This window comes from Carlito syrichta, unplaced genomic scaffold (genome assembly GCF_000164805.1).
Source record: "Carlito syrichta isolate Samal-C Ts95f unplaced genomic scaffold, Tarsius_syrichta-2.0.1 Scaffold306974, whole genome shotgun sequence".
Classification (NCBI taxonomy): Eukaryota; Metazoa; Chordata; class Mammalia; order Primates; family Tarsiidae; genus Carlito; species Carlito syrichta.
The window spans coordinates 40,975-56,503 of record NW_007251070.1 but is presented as its reverse complement, the minus strand read 5'-3'; the positions used below and the strand labels follow the sequence as shown (position 1 = coordinate 56,503).

The following is a 15,529-nucleotide window of genomic DNA, read 5'->3' as shown; positions in this document are numbered from 1 at the left end:
TCTTATTGGTTTGTAAGTTTTTTATTCTACATCCCTAAAAAGCCAATAATAGTAATAATAATGTAATAATCATCATAATAATATCATTTATTCAGTGCTTACCTTGTATTAGGCAATGTGTTAAATACTGTACTTTATACATGTCATTTAATTGTCCCCATCATATGCACTAGATATTATTATATATTATTTACATTATATAGGTGGGAAGCAGAGACTACAAGATTAAATCACTTACCCATAGTCACAAAAGCCAATATTAGGGAGACTAGAAGAGTCTCTTGTAATCCTCAAAGTATGTTTTATTTAATATTAAATACGTTTTTAAGATTCCAGATTCCCCCCTTAGGATTTTGATACATCACATTCCTTTCCTTATCCCACCCAAATTTTAAATCTCTACTTAAAATGTAACAGAACATAGTTAAAATGACTCTGTTGGCAATATGCTAAGACTTTATTAAGAAAAAACTGAGCCAATAGCATATAGTTGCAGTAGTTAGATAAATGAAGAATCTCCTCACAATAAGCCAAAATGCCATGCTACCATTTTATCCCGCCCCAGTATGGAGGTTCAGATTAAAGAAGGAGTGAAAAGAAAATGTCCATACTCTTTGGAGAGAGATCGGATAGGAATGGCCTTAGTTCTATATGCCTGGAACTGGTTCTAGGTAAAACCTAAGGGTGGAGTTCCACGCGTCCCCTTTTTGACCGAACCTCTTAATGACCAAGAAGTCCTTCACACTGAGATAGAATTGGAAGCATCTTTCCATCAAGCAAGTCTAGAAGTCAAAAGATGTGGAGAACGATGCACATTTGCATATCAATTCATATGGGACCCTTGACCTTGTCATACTTGCTAGAGTAACAGAGTAGATTTCAGGGGTTCCAGGCCTCACTCCCAGACCAAGACCACATGCTGGTGCCCCAAGCCTTTCTCACAACCCTGGAGGCAAGAATGTGGAGAATTCATCATGATAAATTGTACTCATGTTATGACTAAAAGTGGTTTGATATTCATAGAAAGGGCCAAAATGCCGAGTGATAGTACAGTAGTTTTTGTGGTATATATCATTGTGCTGTCTGGCATAATAAATAGCATCATATCTAATAGTTACCAAAGTCAGAAAAAGGATGTTAGGACCTTTCGGCATTAACACTGCTGAACTCTGGCACTTCTACCTCTGCAGCTACCGTTGTGTCGTGCAGCGTGTGAGCCTTTGCCAACTTATGAAAGCCATATGTGATGTCAACGCATTTATTCCTCTTTTTTTAAAAAATTCTTAAAACCTGGAGAATGTATGTTCATTTGAATTTTTAAAAATTTCACATCTTTAAGTGCCAGTAATAAGCCAAGCTTTCTATGTATGCTTTATTATTATTATTTTTTTTCTTAGCATCTGGACAAAATATTTAAGCACAGAGAACTGCAGCAGAAGCTGGTGGATGCAAAGCTCGAGCAGGCACAAGAAATGATGAAAGAAGCGGAGGAGCAACACAAGCGGGAAAAGGAATATGTACTTATCATTTTAGTCTGTGTGCATGTCTGGTCTAGTTCGGTGACAGAGACTCTCTGAGAAAGTTGTTTTGATAATGGTCAAAGACCACTAGACTGACGGAGGAAGAGCTTCCGTGGAGAAATTAGCCAGCCCAGTATGAGGTGCTGTACCTGCACTACTTTTTACATGAAATTGTCATTCATCCATTCAACACATATTTTTCAAACACCATATCTGGCGCTGAGATAGAGCTGTGAACAAGACAGAGAAGGACCATCTCCCACCGTGGAGATTAGGGTCTAATGGGGAAGAGACAGGCAATAGACGGGCAAACCAGCAAGGAAAGGTCATTTCAGGCCATAATAAGTGCTTCTAGGAAATAAGGAGGAACAGAGAAGCAGCCAAAAAGAGGGGACATATTTTAGGCCAGGTTACTAGGAAGGTCTCCCCGAGGACAGGATGCATGAGCTAGGCCCTGCCTGATGAGAAGCTGTCAAGTGGAGCAGCGTGTCCAGCAGCAGTGTCTGCCCTGGCAACAAAGGCCCCGATGCTGGAACCAGCATGGCGTGCTCCAGAGACAGGAAGAGGTCAGGAGTGCAAGAGCACGGGGAAAGGCTCAAAATGAAGTTGGAGAGGCAAGCAGGGGCCAAATTGCATAGCTTTGTAGAGATTAGGAAGTTATTGGGATTTGTTTTAAATATAACGGGAACGTTTTAGCAAAGGAAGTGACATGAGCTGCTTTGCATCTGCAAAAGATTAATTTGGCTCATGGGTAGGAAATGGACTGCAGAGAGACAAGAAGACAGGGGCCACCCACAGCAATCCAGATGAGATATGGTGATGGCTTGGATTAGGGAGGTGGCAGCAGAGAAGCGAGACAGAGATGGATAAAAAGTTGTCTTCAAGGCAAAACCAGCAGGCCATGCTGCAGACGTAAAGCTGGTGACAGTGAGTGAAGGAGTAAGTCAAGGGTGACTCCTGAGTTTGGGTTGAAGAAACTGCGTAGTGGTGTTCACTGATATCTTATTAACCCCAAGCAACTCCCCCAAAGTTTATAGGGCCATTCTACAAATATAAGAATTGAGGTTCAAATAAGAAATGCAACTTGTGTAAGGTCACACATGCTAAGTGAGCAAGATGTGTTTCAATTCTATGTGCATCTATTTCCAAAGCCCATCTCTCTGTGACAGTGCATCACACTCAGAGGTGTGCTTCAGAGGTATGAGTTGAAGTGTGTACCTGTTACTGGGGAGAGAAAGAGATGTAAGACATAGTCAAGGGATTAGTTATTCAACACTTGACCGCGAGCTTTTCATTAAACTTAAAATCAGATCAGAATCAATTCAATTGGTTAGAACAGTAATTTTAAAATAATTTTAGTTTTCCAACATGGCAACAAAAAGACAAATTTTGGAAAATATACCCTGGTGGACATTGGACAATTTCACATCAGAAGTCCATGTTCTCTAAAGAAAAAGATCAATGTATGAAATCCATCTACAACTTAGCTTTCAAAGTAAGAAAAAAAAATTCAATTGTTATTCAAAATCTAAGAAAATAGAAATTCCACTGTTGGTGTCATTACCTTCTTAGGTAAAATATGCTTCCCAGAGGATATCAGTACTTTGCTATGGGATATGAGACATGACAGAGAAAGAACGGGGCAAAGATGCCTGTGAGAGACACTGACCCAGCCTTAGCAAGAAACCAGCACACTGCACAATTTTCCTTCCCTGGTTTAGCAAAACAGCAGATTTGAGCCAAAGACAGGTAGTTCCCCTCAGTTCTCTGAGGCTGGCTACTTACCTGGGTTGCAGCTAGAGCACTTCCTTTCGGAAGTGGTGAGACGTCAAGCCCACCCAAATAGAACAGACAGCTACCTGCCTCCCTCAGGGTCAGGGACCACCAGTCACAGTAGAGCTGCACAGCTGACTCACAAGAGGCTGGGTCATGCTCAAGGCCACCACTTCCCCCAGATGACCAGAGAGGGCGCCGTAGGGCTCCTATGCTCAGCTTCTCCTGCCCTCTCATAGGACTAGTCAGTTGCACCTTGGGAGGCACAGATGAACCAATGTATAAACGGAGAGGTTGAGCCACGGGAAAAACACAAATGTGGTTAAGGAAAAATATGCCTTCAAGTTTTTAAAAATAATGACTTTATGGTTGTTTTCATTTTGGCTCTGCTTACATAAGTAATACATAGAACCCATGGGCAGTTTTTACATTAAAGATGAACAATACGAAGAAAATTTAAACCATCCTATCTTCAAACACAGTATAAATGTCTTAGTATTTGATGACCACAAGACTGACTAACCAGCCTGATGCCTGATGAACCATCCTTTCTGTAAACACGCTGACAGACGCTCACAGTATGCTGACTCCCGTGTCTACTAAACCACTTTCTAGAATGGCTGCACATATTTGCCCCACTTCAGTAAGGTGGTGCTTACCAAGAATCAGTTCTTTGTACAAACCTTTTCTTTCTGGTTTGTATGCTGTTGTATTATGCAAATCAACGTAAACTGAAGAAATATAGGTATGAAAAAGAATTATTTCCATGAAAATCATGCTTAATGCTTTGAATGACTAGATGTAAAAAAATGGCAAAAAAAAATTATTGTCAAATCAGATATGAGTAGCTATAAAAGACGGCAAAAGGTAGAAAACTCTAGAGAATTCTCAGTCAAGCTGCTTCACAAGGACTTTTAGGTTCTAGTACTATTATTACACACACACACACACACAGACACACACACACACACAAACCCAACAACCTAGAAATTTTATATGGCACAGTATGAATGCAATTAAAAAAAATAAAAACAAGAAAAACCTGTGAACTCCAGACGATCCACATTCAAAACAAAGACCTACATCAAAATCGATATGTAAATGGACATTCATCTTAAGTTAGAACGACATGCTTTGAATCTGAGTGTCATTTTATGCCTAAATTGACTTTTCAATTTCACCCCCAGTTCCCCGAGGAGAATATTTAGAACAATTCGTCAAACTTCTAACCCAGTGTTTCTCAAAATGTAAGCCATAAACTACAGATATCCAAATTGTCTTGGGTGTTTGCTCTGAACACAGATTCCAATCACATCTTATACTTCCTAAACCATATTCTCTGAGAGAAATCTGCATTTTAACAGGTTCCCTAGGAGACTCTGATGTGTGTTAGAAGCAAAGACACCATTTCTTATTGTATCACGTATGCAGTGGGGGAGAACAGGGCTCTAGGAGAATAACTGGGTTTCCTACAAAGGAACAGTTGCTGACAACACGCCCAGGTGAAATGTTCTAGAGATGTTGAAGCAGAGGCTGAATGATGGTTGGTCAGGATCCCTAGAGATGGATCCAGAATTTGGTGGGGAGTTGGATTTTGTGTGATTCATGCTTGATTTGGAGACTATTTTCCTTTTTTGTCATTCATTAAAACCACTATTTTTTCATTGGGAATCTTTTTAGATCAATTGTTTCCTTAGCTTTCTTAGATTCTTTACAAAGTTCCCAAAATTTACTTAAAAGGATGAATCAGCACGGTATTAAGTTTTATACACAAATTACCGCCAAGTTCGAAATCTAAAAGACAATCTGACAGTCTTTTCACACATTCTCTCCTCTCATAGTTGCTGAACCAGGCGGCAGAATGGAAACTCCAGGCCAAAGTGCTGAAGGAACAGGAGACAGTGCTGCAGGCTCAGGTGAAGCAGGGATGGGGGCCAATGCATGGGGTGTGCTCTCCCTACTGGAGAAGGCGAGCTGCAGATGTGACAGGGGACTGGGCACAGGAGTTGGAAATCAAGAACGACTTCACATTTATCCTTTTTAAGAAAAAATTAAATCGCAATATCGTATCAACAAAGAAATGTTCTTGCCAACAATATCCAGTCAAAGGTTTGTTGACAGGCAAATGATGGCACTAACAGTCAGTCAGAGTCAGCTGGTGTCCAGGTTTCCGTCTATCTCTTCCTACGTCTCCCCCTTCTCCCACTGCCCCGCTAAGGTAAGGTACACTGCTCAGATGACCATCTCTGACTAGCAATTCTTAAAATGTTCTCACTTTTTGGTATGATTTATAAGAAAAAGAAAATGAGAAATACAGTCAGCACCCAGGTTTCTGTGCTGTCAGAGGTTGGCCTTGTCAGTGTTGAATGGACAGAAGCGGTGGGCAAGTCTGGAACCGTTTTGACTGGGCATCCGTGTTGCCATTTTTGTGCTTTGGTTGGACTACGGGAGTTCCTATTTCAGGCTTTAAAAAACCCCCCAAAACTCAAAGCTTCATGTCACAGCTGCCAGACCTACCCATCGTCCCCCTGCCTTAAGGCTCTGCCCCTCCTGTCACATGGTCCCTGTAGATCCCAGGAGAACCATCCTGCCACGAGCCACAGGGGGACTGTAACTCTGCTGCCTGGGAAAATATTACACAGAGAAAATTCATAGGAGGCGAGCAAATCAGTAGCCTTCCAGGTTGGGCAGCATTCATTTAAGATTTATAAATGCTTATGTGCTGACTGCTGATTACATGTTCATTGTTTAAAAAGAAAAAGAAAGCAAATTTAAAAAGCACAAATTATACCATTGCATAGACAAAAACACAGAGAACATTCGCATATCTAGCCTTTGTACTTTTGCAATGTGTAGATAGAATGCAGCAATGAATTATTTCCCCCAGTACGATCTATTTTCTGGTAATTATAAGGATAGTTTTAAAATACAAATTGCACAGAGATTAGAACCATCATACTTCTGAATACTAATAGCATCACAGGGCCCAGAGTTACGAACTTAAGATCATCCTTGAAACGGTGAGGAACAGGCACATCCAGGTGTGAGAGGCGTGGCAGCTGCGCTCTAGCCTGGAGGGGCGGGGCGAAAGGAGGTGTGGCCTCACAACTAGGTGAGGTAGGAGCCTAAGGAATCCCGCCATGGCTTCTGAATCTGTCTCTGCCTCATTCACGACACACCCCCTCGAGGGAACAGCGTACAATACTGGAAGCTGTGCATTTTTCACATCATCTGCTACATGCAGCCTCTACCTCTCTGTGTTCAATGAAGATAACGAACTTAAGAAACGTAAATTAATAACGTTAAACTCTGGGCTACAGAATTCACTCAGCTGGCATCAGAATCTGGGCCTTTGATGACCTGTGAAATAAAAAGGGGCAATTCAATTTCTAACCCATACCCCTTCAAACTTGAAAAAGCACCCTCCAGATACTCTACATTTCCTCATTTCATCCCTGAGTCCAGGACAGAGTCCTGGCCCTTCTGCGGAAAACCCGTGTGACTCCGTGCAACTCACCGAAACACCTTTGAACCTAAATTTCCTTGTCTGCAAAATGAGGATGCTGTAATGAATCGATGATCCCTCCAACTCCCGAGAGGCCTATTACTTTTCAGTATTTCCAAAACAACCACACACAAAACAGCAGCTATTATCTAAAATGTGGATGTTTCTGACATATTGAATCTTGCTCAGCAACTGTAGGCAGCAATTGTTCATATGTTTTCTTTTTTTAAAGAAAATGAGTTAATAAATATGTAATGTATGCAGTTTGTTTTCAAAGCACTTAGTGCAGTGCCTGGCCCGTAATAAGACAATTAATTCATCAATATTTATTGAGCATCTAACCTACTAAGTGCTAGGCATGGTCCTAGGTGTTGGAGAGATAACAAGAGAGAGAAATTTCTGCTTACCTAAACACACAACCTAGTGATAACAGTGATGTAAATAAAAGTGCAAAGTACTAATTAGTGCATGAGCTAGTATTAGTACTATTTCATGGGTAAGGATTTACAAGGGGGACACCCCCCCCAAAAAAAAAGCCAGAATTATTTTTTGGAGGGCAGGCCCCTTGTAGTACAGGCTTCCCCCGTTAAGTAAGCATTCTAGGAACCCACTGGCATCAGCGTACCAGCGAGCATTGTGGTGAAAGGCTGCATTCATCTTCAATGAATTTTTTTTGAGATTCTTTCAGTGCATTTGCCCATTTCATGATGAGTGATTTCCATAACAACCTGCCCACACCGTGCTGAGTGTTCAGCAGTTTTCAACCAAAAATGGCATGGCCCCACCCTCCCTATTCACCCAGTCTTATCCAGAGTGACTTTTTGTTTGTTTGTTTCCCTGGGTGAAAAAATTCCCCAAAGGAAAATGTTTTGCTGATGTGGAAGAGGTGAAACAAAAAACAGCAGAAGCACTCAAAAGCATCAAAATTGATGAGTTCAAAAACTGTTTTGAGCAGTGGAAAAAGCATCTTGATAGTTGTATTGCATCAAATGGACAATGAAGGTGACACTTTAAACATGTAAGAATAAATATATAATTTTTAATAATTCCTGAGTTTTGGGGGGGAGTTCCCCTTGTTATATAAGGAAATATGAGAGAAAGGGAGTCTTTTTTTGTTTTTTCTTTTTTTGAGTTGGACTCTCACTCCGTCACCCAGACTGTAGTGCAGTGGCCACTCCCGGCCACCGCAGCCTCGACCTGCTGGGCTCCGGTGATCCTTCTGCCTCGGCCTTCCAAGTAGCTGGAACTATAGGCACGCACTACCACGCTCGGCTAATTTTTTGATTTATTGTAGAGATGAGATCTCGCCAAGTTGCCCAGGCAGGTCTCAAACCCGCGGGCTCAGGCAATCCACTCACCTCGGCCTCCCAAGCGCGGGATTACAGGCTGAGTCACCGAGCCTGGCTGAATGGGAGTCTTTAGTTGCAAAAAAGTTGGAGAACCTCTGGAAAAGACTATCTCTAGACCCTGATCAACTCTAGTTCACAAACAGAGAACTTCCAGACTGAAGAAGCATAGCCTGGAGCTCAGCGGACCCCGCCTTCTTCCTCACTGCCAGTTTTCCACAGAACAGGAAGCCTGCACCAGCCCCAAGGGCCCTCTTTTACCTTTCTCTTTGATCTCCAAGGCACTTTCAAGACTGCAATAATTACTTGAGCATCAAGAAGAAAATAGAGGTCTTGAATCCCTGTGTAATATTGTTTAAACACGTCCTCCATAAGCATCTGTATTGTATTATTAAAACTTTTACATCTTGAAAACAAACTCTATAGCAGATTATGTTGCATAGCACCCAGACACTTCTTTAGTTTTAGGTGCTGTGGTTCATGCCTGTAATCCCAGCATCTTGGGAGGCCGAGGGGGGAGGATTGTTTGAGCCCAGGAGGTCAAGATCAGCCTGGGCAACATAATAAGATCTCATCTCTACAAAAATAAAAAATTAGCCAGATGTGGTGATGCTTGCCTGTAAATCCCAGCTACTTGGGAGACTGAGGCAGAAGAATTGCTACAGCCCAGAAGGTTGAGGCTGTGAAGAGTCATAATCATGCCATTGCACTCCAGTCATGGTGACAGAGTGAGACTCCAACTCAAAGAATAATAATAATACATTTTTAAAAAATAGGTGGGGGTGGCAGGAGGTCAAAGCTTTTATCAACATCTCCAAGATCTGAGCAAAAGAAATATTAAGGACAGATGATGTTTTCCCAGACAGAAATCACTTTTTCATCATAAGACAACTGCCTGCCAGTTGGGGGCATGCTTCTTGCTTAGGGAAGAGATGTCTGGCTTTCAATTATACAGACGGAGGCCACAGAATAAGTGTCAGAGTTGATCAATGGGATGCAATTGTCACTACAAATAGAGTCTTCATTGGATCAATAAGGATGAAGACAGTAGTTGCTGTAGAAGCCGGGCTCGGTGGCTCAGCCTGTAATCACGCGCTTTGGGAGCCTGAGGTGAGTGGATTGCCTGAGACCGTGGGTTGGAGACCCGCCTGGGCAACTTGGTGAGACCTCATCTCTACAGCAAATAAAAAATTAGCCAGGCGTGGTAGCGCGTGCCTGTAGTTCCAGCTCCTTGGAAGGCTGATGTGGAAGGACCGCCGGAGCCGAGCAGATTGAGGCTGCGGTGGCCAGGAGCGGCCACTGCACTCCAGTCTGGGCGACAGAGTGAGACTCCAAGTCAAAAAAAAATTCAGCAATATCTGACTGCTTGGACACAAGATACAACCCAAGGGGAAAGACCAGTGAGTAAACTGTTGAAAGCATGTAATCATAGTCTTTAAAATCTGAAGTGCTCAGCACACCCATACAGGACAAGAGGAAAGCACTCTGCAACTACTCCTGTCATAGGACTTGTCCCCAAACCCAATCTCACAGGTTTACTAAGACGATTCCTGATTACAGTTCTGTTTCCTAGACGCTAGACATGCTTGTAATTAAAACTTGGTGCTCAGTTAAAATAACATGTTTTTCAATTAGCCCATTTAAGAGTGAGCTATGAGGCGATTATTGTTATTCTGACCATAGGATAGTTTGTTTCTGCTTCTGCCTCTGGCAGGAGAAATACTATGCACGACCTCTGGATGTCTCTTCCATGTTTCTCTGAAATTCCAGTATGAGACTGGGAACATGACGTATCACACCAGATATGCATCATGTCAGTATAATCGTCAGAGTGAAAATCCTATCCAACAAACATCATAAACAGGAAGTAAAAACGTTTACTTAGAAGAAAGTGCTACAGTTTAGAGTTCATTATCTGAGAAATGTATAATCCACACAGATTTTGCCACCTGACAGAGAGGTCAAAACAGGAAGAAAAATAGAATATTAAAGACTGGTGACTAGATAGCAGAAATGAGGGGTTGTTTAATGTGTATAAAGCTTCTTTTTTGCAAGATGAAAAAGTTCTGGAGCTTGGTTACACCACAATGAGAACACACTTAGAATAGGGCTGGGTGCAGTGGCTCATGCCTATAATCCCAGCACTTTGGGAGGCCGAGGTGGGAGGATTGCTTGAGGCCAGTAGTTGAAGACTAGCCGGGGCAACAGAGGGAGACCCCATCTTTATAAAAAAAAAACTAAAAAACAAAAAAACAGGGTGGCAAGTTTAATGTTATGTGTATCTTACCACAATTAATATGCCTTTGAAAAGTTGAAGGAAGCCAGGCTCGGTGGCTCAGCCTGTAATCCCGCGCCTTTGGGAGGCTGAGGTGAGTGGATTGCCTGAGCCCGCAGGTTCGAGACCCGCCTGGGCAGCGAGACCTCATCTCTACAATAAATAAAAAAATCAGCTGGGCGTGGTAGCGCATGCCTGTAATTCCGGCTACTTGGAAGGCTGAGGTGGAAGGATCGCCAGAGCCCAGCAGGTCGAGGCTGCGGTGACCGGGAGCGGCCACTGCACTCCAGTCTGGGCGACAGAGTGAGACTCCAACTCAAAAAAAAAAAAAAAAAAAAAGAAAAGTTGAAGGAAAAAAAAAAAACCAAACAAACAGTCACTAAAAAAAAAACACAAGGCCAGACTCTGTGGCTCAGTCTGTAAACCCAGCACTTTGGGAGGCTGAGGTGAATGGATTGCCTGAGCCTGCGGGTTCGAGACCAGCCCAGCCGGGGCAACCTGGCGAGACCTAGTCTCTACAAAAAATCAAAAATTAGCGGGGTGTGGTAGCACACGCCTGTAGTTCAGGCTACTTGGAAGGCTGAGGCAGAAGGATTGCAGAGCCCAGCAGGTCCACGCTGGGTGACTGTGAGCGTGCCACTGCACTCCAGCCTGGGCGATGGAGGGAGATTCCAATTAAAAACAAAATAAAACAAAAAACAGAAGAGTTGGTGACAAATCAAGACACTGCTTCTTGGCACTCTGAGTGTGTCTGTCTTCTCCATACCACAAGCCAGTAACAAGAAAACACGAGAAAGAAAAATAAAATGTGCCCAACTGCTGCATCAAAAAGAACATTTTACTTTTTTTTCTTAAAGTCTTTGAGATATGACAGTACACATGGAAAAGTAAATATGACCACAGCTAAGTGAAGACAATCTAACCAGAACGCTTTAATGCCTGTAAGCTAATACTGAAGCTAAAGTCCTGGGTGTGATTATTCCTGCTGATTCCAGCGAAGTTACATCTGTAGAAGGGACCACACATGTGCTCACTCCTGCCCCTGCCTGTCTTCAGCCTGCAACTACAGGGCTGCAAGAGAGCTTGGGAATGCCAGCTCAAGAGACCATAATGTGATGCCCCCAAGTAACCCTGCTGGAATTACTGATAAGTTGGAAAAAGAATGGGGAGGAAGTAAGAAAAAAAACTTAACAGGAAGAGCTTGGCCAAGAATACAAATGAACAGATTTTGCTGTAGGTGACCGGGATCTGCTGGGGGTAGTTGATCCCACCCTAGGTCAGTGGATAATGTGCAGAACAGGAAGCCAATCTCACAAGAGCTTACCCTGGGGTAGCATGCTTCAAACTAAGAGGCTTGACCTGTTTGTGAGTCCTGAAGTCAATTCAGTGGACCCCAGCCAGTACTTTGGGGAAAAGGAAACACAATTGAATAGAATATGTCAGGGTATATTGCACACAATAAGAGCAAACGTTTTATGCACCGTGTGTGTGTGTGTGTGTGTGTGTGTGTGTGTGTGTAAAACCCTAGGGCACCTTCCTGGTCATGAAATCCCTGGTGCTCCTTTCTTCTTTCTTTAGTCTTTATGTCAAAGAATCATGATAAACAAATTTCAGTTCTGTCACATACATGCTAACCAGTGATTTTAGAATGATGGTCAGCTGTCATTTAACTTTTCTTTAGATAATCCATATTCTACAGAAAGGATTTATGTTGTTTTGTTATTGTTGTTTACTGTAGTAAAACATCTACGGCTCTGAATTATTGGGGAATAAACCATTCTAGATAAGTGATTTTCAGGGTTCTAGGGGTTGCTTGACTCAAAACACGCCCTTTCACACCTGCTGCCAAGACTGTCTGTCGGCTTTCAGTCAGGGTGTTCTTCTGTACTTGAAATAGACAGTTGCACTGATACCACCAGTGGGTCAGCTGGTACCTTCCGGCTAATAACCCAGTCATTCTGGCCTCCTAAGCATAGCCATACATTCTTGTTTGTGGCTGCTGCGGGCTTGCTTCTTCGCGCAAAAGACATTTTTGTGTCCATTTGAGGGCTTGGACTGTTCTGGACACTCGAGAGTATTAAAAACTCATTTGAAAATGGAGGCCTTACTGACTTGAACCATCCATACTAAATCTCCACTCACTCAAAACATGCTCTCCTAATATTATTTTCAAAAGCAAGCTTTTATTGTCTGATTACTGCTACTAACAATCAAGTATTCATTCACACACTTTCCTTCCCTGTGATGCCTCATTTCCACCCCCAGTGCAAGCGTTGTGATTCAGCCTCCTTCTGGTGAGCCACACACTCAGTAGTACTGACACATTCGATGCTTCCTTGCGGATTAGAAAAAGTTACCTCTTCCTCGAGACTCATCACTTCCATCTGGAGAAAGTGGGTGTAATAAACTGATCTTGGTGGAAAGGGACATTTAATTGCTCTTGGCTAGAATCCTATATTCATAAATACACAAAATCTTGATGTCCCAAGCAGAAACGGCAGTTGCTTGGCATGGCGCACAACCAGCATCATGGCAGTGGCCCTTGACCATGACCAGTCTGCATTTCCTTTATCCCTTCTTTGCATTTGTCTACCTTCTCCCTTTCTTCAAAGCCAAGTTCAAAGCTCACATGCTCACCTTCTCTGACCACCCGCTGTACTTCACTGTCCTGGCACTGTGCAGTCGCTGTAGTCAGGTTGTCCTTGACACTGTTGTCCCACTAGAAGTGCAGGTCCCTAAAAAGCCAGAGCCACATGTTGAATACTTTTGGGCATACAGTCTGTGCATACACGCAGTGCTCAATAAATGTTTGTTGGCAAAAGTTATTATACAATGAACTGGTGATGACTTATTTTTTCATTCTTCTTAAAAGGAGCACATTAGTCATCCTCACTGACCTAGACTGGTCTTATAGTAAATAAAATCACTGAGCATATTACTAACACTGCATTGAGAATTTCTTTGTCATTTTTTCTTCTCAAATAATGAACAATGTCATGTTTTTACTTATTTTTTTTGTTCTGGAAGCATTCTGAATGCAGCCCTAAAATAGACCTCTTTCCCCTGTTTACAGCTTACTCTCTACTCAGGAAGGTTTGAAGAGTTCCAGAGCACACTCACAAAAAGCAATGAGGTGTTTGCCGCTTTCAAACAGGAAATGGATAAAGTAAGTATTGCTGATCCTCCACGAAATATTGACATTTTCTATTTTGACAGGCAGTTCTCCTTTGGTTTTCTATTTCTCTTGCTAAATAAGATATTTCGGCACATTTTATGAAGGAATAAAATGTTATTTTATGTAGGAGTGAGGTTTGGGCTGTATTTTTTATTGATAAGCATCTGGTGAATAAATCTTAGCAAGAGTTCAAAATGCGAGGATACATTTCTACTCTGAGGAAGAATGGTTCTTTTTCTACTTCATGGATAGCTTAAAAAAAAAGACAAGAGATACCAATTACACATTATGGCAGATATAGTAAAGTTAAAAAATAATCTTCTAAAGATTAAAAAAACTTTTATACAAATATGCAAAATAGAATGTTAGAACAGGAAATATCATATGATCCTTCATAGAAGGGAAGATATATAATATGATATAATTGACAGAGCCCTGAATGAGAAGTTGGAAGCTTGAATTCAGATTCTGGTGTGTTCTTACTCATCAAGCAGTGTTGCAAAATTCACTTAACTTCCCTGAATTTAATTTTTCTTGTCTATGGAGATATTACTTCCCCTATCTACCCCACAAGATTGTGGAGTTCAAATAAATTAATGTAGTTTTTTAAAAATTTAAACTTTTTATGAGTCTTTTTTCAAATATAAAGTGCTAATTTGACAATTGAATGTAATGTTTAAATCTTGTTCACGTCAGTGCATTCCCAATACAAAATCAGCATCAGAACTGGTTCTGGACAGGCATTGGCATTAACCATTTTTAAGTGTAGAAAGCATCCTTTAAAATATATTTTTATAAAATAATATGATAAATTTCACAATTAAGTGAGCAAACTTAAAAAGGTCAACACTTGTTAAAAGTTACAGTTCTATTACTCCAGAATGGATCTTTCTATTAAAAAAATTTCTTTTTGAAATTTTAGAGTTTTATGATTAGAATAGAATAGAAAAAAATTTCAAAATTGTATCATTTTTAGATTGGAATAAATATTAAACAGGATTCTTAATCTGGAGTTCACTTATGGACTTTGGTAGCTGGCCTGAAAATTCTCTGGAAATTAGAAAAAACAAAAACAAAAAAACTTTCATGTGCATATTTGCATTTTTCTCAAGTGTGGTTCTAAAGATTTCATCAAATTTTTGACAGGGCTCATGACCTTTAAAAGTTCATAAACTACTAACTTGATTAATGTATGATTAAAATAGAAGTCCTAGCTTCTCTATAGAGCCAGGGGCTAATGATCTGGACCCAGCCTCTGGCCTCCGTGAGCAGTTGGCACCAAGCAGCGAATGCCCAGCTACAACTCATCCAGGAAAACCTCACCTGAATATATGCCATATTCTCTGCTTCATATAAGCAGACAGAAGATTCTACAACCAAGAATGTGAATATTCTCAGGTTTTTTGGCTATATTTTATTTACTTCTTAATCTCCACATCCAGCCCCAGGCCTGGCAACCAGCAAACACTCTGCACACGTTACATTACATGAAATAAAACAACTGCAGTCTCATTCTTCTGTCAACTCATCTGAATATTATTCCACCTACCTGAACCTCAGTTTCCCAATTTATAAAATGGAGGGTGAAATAGAACCCTGCTAGTAGGACTCATTCACGGATGAAATAAAGATGGCATGTAATCACATTTTGTGAACTCTACCTCACTCTACAAATGTAAAGACCAGAAAACAGTTCCTTTTGTGGGGCTTCTCAAATGTGACCAAATATTATCAACATTTTATTTTATTTTATTTTATTTATTTATTTATTTTGAGTTGGAGTCTCACTCTGTTGCCCAGGCTAGAGGGCAGTGACATGCTCCCAGCCACCACAGCCTCAACCTACTGGACTCTGGCGATCCTTCAGCCTCAGCCTTCCAAGTAGCTGGAACTACAGGCGCACACTACCACACCCGGCTAATTTTTTGATTTATT

General features: G+C 41.4%; 1 protein-coding gene across 1 annotated transcript in view; it reads left to right on the top strand.

The window, feature by feature from the left end:
- Window positions 1-15,529, top strand: part of LOC103265991 (beta-taxilin-like) — a 21,240-nt gene that overhangs the window by 3,088 nt on the left and 2,623 nt on the right. Inside the window, exons 3-5 of the mRNA XM_008063632.1 lie at window positions 1,398-1,517; window positions 5,135-5,209; window positions 13,493-13,585. Coding sequence (XP_008061823.1) covers window positions 1,398-1,517; window positions 5,135-5,209; window positions 13,493-13,585 — 288 coding nt within the window. The remainder of the gene's footprint in view (window positions 1-1,397; window positions 1,518-5,134; window positions 5,210-13,492; window positions 13,586-15,529) is intronic.